The sequence below is a fragment of the Suncus etruscus genome, chromosome 10, assembly GCF_024139225.1.
Source record: "Suncus etruscus isolate mSunEtr1 chromosome 10, mSunEtr1.pri.cur, whole genome shotgun sequence".
Lineage (NCBI taxonomy): Eukaryota > Metazoa > Chordata > Mammalia > Eulipotyphla > Soricidae > Suncus > Suncus etruscus.
The window spans coordinates 22,542,398-22,550,779 of NC_064857.1; the positions used below are offsets into that span (position 1 = coordinate 22,542,398).

Here is an 8,382-nt window from a genome sequence, read left to right on the forward strand (position 1 = left end):
AAACATCATTAAAGAGAAACTCCCGGGGCTGGAGAGATAGCATGGAGGTAAAGCGTTTGCCTTTCATGCAAGAGGTCATCGGTTTGAATCCCAGCGTCCCATATGGTCCCCTGTGCCTGCCAGGAGCAATTTCTGAGCATGGAGCCAGGAGTAACCCCTGAGCACTGCCGGGTGTGACCCAAAAACCACAAAAAAAAAAAAAAGAGAAACTCCCAGAGCTAAAGAATATATGTGATCAAATCCTGCATGCTCGAAGAGTAACAACCTAAAGAGACCCAAGAAAAACCACCCCAAGACACATCCTAGTCACAATGACAAATCCCACAGATAGAGACAGAATTCTGAAAACAGCAAGATCAAAAGGGGAAATTACATTCAAGCAAGCATCCTTGAGATTTACAGCAGACCTGTCACCAGAAACACTCAATGCCAGAAAGCAGTGGTGGTGTATTGTGACAAGACTGAATGAAATGAATGCTTCACCTAGAATACTATACCCAGCAAAACTCACTTTCCGGTTTGACGGAAGAATACATGGCTTCAAAGACAAAAAACAGCTCAGAAACTTTACAAACTCAAAACCAGTCTTAAGAGAAAAACTGAAAAACCTAATTTAAAACAAGACTAACCAAAAGACACACCAAATTTCGATATAAAGATGGCATTAAATCTCAGGACAATTCTTTCTCTCAACGTCAATGGACTAAATGCAGCAGTTAAGAGACACAGAGTGGCTAAATGGATCAAAAAACTCAATCCAACCTTCTGCTGCCTACAAGAAACGCACCTGAATAGTCAGAACAAATATAGACTCAAAATAAAAGGCTGGAGAAAAGTTATCCAAGCAAACAACACCCATAAAGCTGGAGTGGCCATACTAATATCAGATAATGCAAACTTTATACTCAGGAAGGTTGTAAGGGACAAAGATGGACATTTTATATTAATCAAGGGGTATGTAGAGCAGGAAGAAATAACTCTCCTAAACATATATGCACCAAATGAGGGGCCAGCAAAATATTTAAAACAACTGTTGACAAATCTGAAAAACAATATCAATAACAACACAATAATTGTGGGGGACCTCAACACTGCTTTGTCAACACTGGATAGGTCAACCAGACTGAAACCCAACAAGAATATACTAGACCTGAGGAGAGAAATGGAAGAAAGAGGCCTAGTGGATATATATAGGACACTCCATCCCCAGAAACCTGGATACACATTCTTCTCCAATGTACATGGGACATTCTCCAGGATAGACTACATGCTGGCACATAAAACATACCTCCATAATATCAAGAGGATAGAAATTTTGCAGACTACCTTCGCTGACCACAAGGCTCTGAAATTATTTGTGAATTCCAAAGGGACTCAGAAGAAAAACTTTAACACCTGGAAGTTAAACAGCCTCATACTCAATAACCAGTGGGTCCGAGATGAAATCAAGAAGGAAATCAAAAGGTTCCTGGAAACAAATGACAATAAAGACACAAACTCTCAGAACTTATGGGACACAGCAAAAGCAGTACTGAGAGGAAAATTTATAGCTTTGCAAGCACACATCAGGAAGGAAGAAGGAGCTTACCTGAGTAGCTTAATGACACAGCTAATAGAACTAGAAAGTGCTCAACAAAAGGACCCAAAAATAGGAAGACAGAAGGAAATAACAAAGCTGAGAGCAGAAATCAATGAAGTGGAAACCCAAAAAACAATCCGAAAGATCAACGAAAGCAGAAGTTGGTTCTTTGAAAAAATAAACAAGATTGATAGACCACTGGCAAACCTAACAAAGAAAGAGAGAGAGAGAAACTTGATAACTCGTATTAGGAATGAAAAAGGAGAGATCACTACTGATATGACAGAGATTCAAAGGGTAATCAGAAACTACTTTGAAAAACTCTATGCCACTAAAAATGAGAACCTGGAAGAAATGGATAAATTCTTGAACTCATAATCTTCCACGGTTGAAGGAAGAGGATGTAGCATATCTAAACACCCCCATCACCATTGATGAAATAAAAATGGTAATCAAAAGTCTGCCCAAAAACAAAAGCCCAGGCCCAGATGGATTCACTAATGAATTCTTTCAAACTTTCCAAAAGGAACTACTACCAATCCTGGCAAGACTCTTTCATGAAATTGAACAAACGGAAACACTCCCAAACAGCTTTTATGAAGCCAACATCACCCTAATACCTAAACCAGACAGAGATGCTACGAAAAAAGAAAATTACAGACCAATATCGCTGATGAATGCAGATGCAAAGATCCTCAACAAAATCCTGGCAAATAGGATTCTCATTAAGAAGATCATCCACTACGATCAAGTAGGTTTCATCCCAGGAATGCAAGGATGGTTTAACATCCGTAAGTCTATCAACATAATACACAACATCAACAACAAGAAAAATAAAAACCACATCATTATATCAATAGATGCAGAGAAAGCATTTGACAAGGTCCAACACCCATTCTTGATCAAAACTCTCAGCAAGATGGGAATGGAAGGAACCTTTCTCAATATAGTTAAGGCCATCTACCACAAGCCAGTGGCAAATATTATCCTCAATGGAGAAAAACTAAAAGCCTTCCCTCTAAATTCTGGCACAAGACAAGGCTGTCCTCTCTCACCACTCCTATTCAACATAGCACTGGAAGTACTTGCTATAGTGATTAGGCAAGAAAAAGATATCAAGGGAATCCAGATAGGAAAGGAAGAAGTCAAGCTCTCACTGTTTGCAGATGACATGATGCTCTACTTAGAAAACCCTAAAGACTCTACCAAAAAGCTTCTAGAAACAATAGACTCATATAGCAAGGTGGCAGGCTACAAAATTAACACACAAAAATCAATGGCCTTTCTATACACCAATAGTAATAAGGAAGAAATGGACATTAAGAAAACAACCCCATTCACAATAGTGCCACACAAACTCAAATATCTTGGAATCAACTTGACTAAAAATGTGAAGGACCTATACAAAGAAAACTATAAAAATCTGCTCCAAGAAATAAGAGAGGACACACGGAAATGGAAACACATACTCTGCTCATGGATTGGCAGGATTAACATCATCAAAATGGCAATACTCCCAAAGGCGTTATACAGATTCAACGCTATCCCTCTAAAGATATCTATGACATTCTTCAAAGAAGTGGATCAGGCACTTTTGAAATTTGTTTGGAACAATAAACACCCTAGAATAGCTAAAGCAATCATTGGGAAAAAGAATATGGGAGAAATTACTTTCCCCAACTTTAAACTTTACTACAAAGCAATAGTTATCAAAACAGCATGGTATTGGAATAAGGACAGACCCTCAGATCAGTGGAATAGGCTTGAATACTCAGAAAATGTTCCCCAGACATACAATCACCTAATTTTTGATAAAGGAGCAGGAAATCCTAAATGGAGCAAGGAAAGCCTCTTCAACAAGTGGTGTTGGCACAACTGGCTAGCCACTTGCAAAAAATTGAACTTAGACCCCCAGCTAACATCATGTAAGAAGGTAAAATCCAAATGGATTAAAGACCTCTATATCAGACCCCAAACCATAAGATATATAGAACAACACATAGGCAAAACTCTCCAGGACATTGAGACTACAGGCATCTTCAAGGAGGAAACTGCACTCTCCAAGCAAGTGAAAACAGAGATTAACAGATGGGAATATATTAAGTTGAGAAGCTTCTGCACCTCAAAGAAATAGTGCCCAGGATACAAGAGCCACCCACTGAGTGGGAGAATCTATTCACCCAATACCCATCAGACAAGGGGCTAATCTCCAAAATATACAAGGCACTGACAGAAATTTACAAGAAAAAAACATCTAATCCCATCAAAAAATGGGGAGAAGAAATGAACAGACACTTTGACAAAGAAGAAATGGCCAAAAGACACATGAAGAAATGCTCCACATCACTAATCATCAGGGAGATGCAAATCAAAACAACAATGAGATACCACCTCACACCACGGAGAATGGCACACATCACAAAGAATGAGAACAAACAGTGCTGGCGGGGATGTGGACAGAAAGGAACCCTTATCCACTGCTGGTGGGAATGCCGTCTAGTTCAACCTTTATGGAAAGCAATATGGAGATTCCTCCAAAAACTGGAAATCGAACTCCCATACGACCCAGCTATACCACTCCTAGGAATATACCCTAAGAACACAAAAATACAATACAAAAATTTCTTCCTTACACCTATATTCATTGCAGCACTATTTACCATAGCAAGACTCTGGAAACAACCAAGATGCTCTTCAACAGACGAATGGCTAAAGAAACTGTGGTACATATACACAATGGAATATTATGCAGCTGTCAGGAGAGATGAAGTCATGAAATTTTCCTATACATGGATGTACACAGAATCTATTATGCTGAGTGAAATAAGTCAGAGAGAGAGAGAGAAAAACGCAGAATGGTCTCACTCATCTATGGGTTTTAAGAAAAATGAAAGACATTCTTGCAATAATAAATTTCAGACACAAAAGAGAAAAGAGCTGGAAGTTCCAGCTCACCTCAAGAAGCTCACCACAAAGAGTGATGATTTTAGTTAGAGAAATAACTACATTTTGAACTGTCCTAATATTGAGAATGTATGAGGGAAATGTAGAGCCTGTTTAGAGTACAGGCGGGGGTTGGGTGGGGAGGATGGAGATTTGGGACTTGGGTGATGGGAATGTTGCACTGGTGATGGGTGGTGTTCCTTTTATGACTGAAACCCAAACACAATCATGTATGTAATCAAGGTGTTTAAATAAAAAAAATATTTAAATAAAAAAAATATTTCATAAAAAAAAAGACACATAACCACAATTCAATCCCCCCAGCATTTCATATGGTCCCCCAAGTCAGGAGCAATTTCTGAACCCATAGCCAGGAGTAACCAAGTGTGGCCCAAAAACCAAAAAAAAGGAAGTACACAGATGGTCTGGAACAATAATACAATGGGTAGGGCACTTTCCTTGAATGTGGCTGATCTGATTTCAATCTCTGGCATCCCATATGATTCCCAAGCCCATCGGGAGTAATGCAGAACCTAGAGTCACCCCTGAGCACAGCTGAGTGTGATCACAAAACAAAAGAAAATTTGAGCTAATGCATGATGACTAATAGTGTAGAAAGTACAAAATCAAGGCCAGGACATTATCATGTGTATATGTATGTGCTAGGACAGGACCTTCATCAGCAACACCACATGTCCCTCCCCAAGCATCACTGGATGTGGGCCTGGTAACCCCTGAATACTGCCAGGGCAGCGCTGGTATCCCCCATGCCACAGTGCCCAAAACCTAGCATTGCACTGCTGGCCCAGTTGGCTAATATCTCCAGAAGTGGTCTTGAGACCACTGAACACATGAACAGCACCAGGGCTCAGTGGTAGAATATTTGCTTTGCATGTGTGAGGACCTGAGCTCAATTCCCAGCACCATATGTGCGCCTCTGGGAGCAATCTCTGACCACCAAGGTGAAGCTGTGAGAAGCCTGTGTGTTCCTGGATGTGGCCCCAAAAACAAAGTATAAAACGGGGCTGGAGATAGTCTAAAGTTCATACATTTGTCTTGAATATGGCTGACCCAGGCTCCAGCATCACAGATGGTCCCTTAAGCCCTACCATGTGTGGCCAAAAAAATAGCAAAATAAAAACAAAACAAAACAGTAAAAATATAAATCAGTTCATAATATTAGTGTATAACCAATTTGGGGGTTGGGATTTGGGTGACACCTGGCAATACTCAAGGGTTACTCCTGGCTCTGCAATCGGAATTATTACTTTATGGGGTTCAAGGGAACCGTATGGAATGCCAAGGATCAAAACACAGGTCAGCCACATGCAAGGCAAGCAAGACAGTACATGCTGGGTTATCTCTCTGGCCCTGACTTGTTTTTAAGTAATTAGTATTTTCATTTTTACATGCCTTGTACTAAAAAAATAAAACTTTACCTCCCAACAACCTTTATAAAATGTCTACTTTCACTTTCATTGTTACAAAAAAATAGCTAAGTCACAGTCGGTCGAAAGATTAATTTTTTTGCTAAAAGTCACAGAGCTAGTTATGAACAGAACTAGGCTGATATCCAATTAGAAAAATGAGTTTTCAGAAAATTAGTCTGGATTTCTTGCAAAGTACGTGTTATAGGCCCACTACTACAGAGCCGGATTGGAGAAAATGTCACAGCCTGGAGCAATCCTCAGTCCCCAGAAGCGATGCAGATGCTTCTACCTTCTGAGAATGAATCAATAAATCTCAAGGCTGAGGTAAAAAGTTCAAGGCAGCTGGAGAGATAGCATGGAGGTAAATCGTTTGCCTTTCATGCAGATGGTTATTGGTTCAAATCCCGGCATCCCATATGGTCCCCTGTGCCTGCCAGGAGCGATTTCTGAGCGTGGAGTTAGGAGTAACCCCTGAGCACTGCCGGGTGTGACCCAAAAACAACAACAACAAAAAGCAAAAAGTTCAAGGCAGAGCATCCAACACCAAGGGCTGTTGCTCTTTCATGCAACACTTAAAGGAGGTGCTGACAGAGGCCGGAGCAGTGGCGCAAGCAGTAGGGTATTTGCCTTGCACTTTCTAACCTAGAACTGACCGTGATTTGATCTCACAGCTTCCCAGATGGTCCCCCAAGCCACGAGTGATTTCTGAGCGCATAGCCAGGAGTAGCCCCTGAGCATCACCGGGTGTGGCCCAAAAAAAACAACAAAAAAAGGAGGTGCTGATAGCAAGTGCATCTTGGTAGCTTTTGTGGGGCTGGGACGAGCCCCTCAAAGCTATTCTACATGGCAGGGGTGGGGATGGGAGGGAAAAAATAGTTTAGGGAAAAAAGTTTTGCTCAAACAGTGGACTCAAAAAACAGGCTTCTAGAAAGTCAGAAATGATCAGAAGAAACAGAAACACATGGAGGACATTTATAATTGAGTGTGGAGACTCAGATGGTCTGTGAAAAAAACAAGAAAATTTACTCACAGCAATTGCCCACCAGCCCCCTCCCTGCTGCCAGCTGGAATTTCACCTGACCCAGGCAAAGGAAGGTTCCTGAAGAAACTTGCCCTCCTCAGACACTACCATTTCTTGTGGCTGCTTCACTTACCGCAGTGGGTATACCAAACACTCATAGCAGAGGAGTTGCAGGCCCAGTATCTTTCCCCCAGTTCAGTGAATATCGGAGAAATCAGGGTGGAAAAAAGCACAAAATTAAACATGATCCAGTTGCTCCAAATCTTGAAAAATGTAAGGAGTGTCACAACTAGCCATTACTTTCTTTTCAGAAAGAGTTCACTTAGTCATGTCTCATGTGACTTCTGGGTTCTTACCTAACTGTTTCCTCTTTTCTGTGTGTGTGTGCGTGTGTGAATATGTCTGTGTGTGACTTGAAGATTTCCTGTAGAGGAAGTGAAAAAACAATAATTGGAATATACTCTTTTGGTTTGCTACAGGGACCAGAGAGACAGTACAAAGAGTAAGGAGTTTGCCTTGGTTTGGTTTGGTTTGGTTTGGTTTAGTTTGGGGACCAGCCCTGGTGATGTTCAGAGGATACCTCTCACTCAGTGTTTTAAGTTATTCCCAGGGTTGCTCAGAGATCAAACTGGAAGCTCCTGTATTTTCAGCCTTCTGAGCTATCTCCCCAGTACCAGAATTGGTTTTTATTGAACACTTAAAACCAATATATTTGGGCTGGAACAATAGTACAGTGGATAAGTTGCTTGCCTTGCACATGGCCAACCCAAACTTGATCCTCAGCATCCCATATGCAAGCCTACCAAAAGTGATTTCTGAATGCAGAGCTAGGAGTAAGCCCTAAACACTGCTGGGTTTAGCCCCTATCCCCCCAGAAAAATAAATAAATAAAACAAAACAATATGTTTATTGTAGTTTGGGTACAATGCTTATAGAAGTGCTGGCTCTAGGGGCCGGAGTGGTAGAACAGTGGTAGGGCATTTGCCTTATATGTTACTGATCCAGGACAGACCTGGTTTGTTCCCCAGTGTTCCTTCCATATGGTCCCCTGAGCCAGGAACAATTTCTGAGTGCAGAGCCAGGAGTAACCCCTGAGTGTCGCTCAGTGTGACCCAAAAACCAAAACCAAAAAGTAAAAATAAAGTGTTGGGTCTAATGACTCAGATACATACAAATACCTCTTCTCTGCATCACAGTCAGAGTTAAGTCCCCTGACCTTGCCCTATGCTACTTCCAAACTGCCTATCCTCACTTCCCATAACTATTCTGTAATACAGAATCAGCAGTTTTTTCCACCTTTAGGATATTTTTAATTTTGGTTTAGTTTGGTTTCAGTGCCACCTCTGGCAGTATGCAATGATTATTCCTAGCTCTGCACTCAGGAATCACTCCTGGCAGTGCTCAGGTTC

The 8,382-nt window shown here is 41.1% G+C and overlaps 1 protein-coding gene across 1 annotated transcript in view; it reads right to left on the bottom strand.

Annotated features, from left to right (window-relative positions):
* Positions 1 to 7,218, bottom strand: part of LY96 (lymphocyte antigen 96) — a 27,360-nt gene extending 20,142 nt beyond the window's left edge. Inside the window, exon 1 of the mRNA XM_049781850.1 lies at positions 7,107 to 7,218. Coding sequence (XP_049637807.1) covers positions 7,107 to 7,218 — 112 coding nt within the window. The remainder of the gene's footprint in view (positions 1 to 7,106) is intronic.
* Positions 7,219 to 8,382: the final 1,164 nt, after the last annotated feature.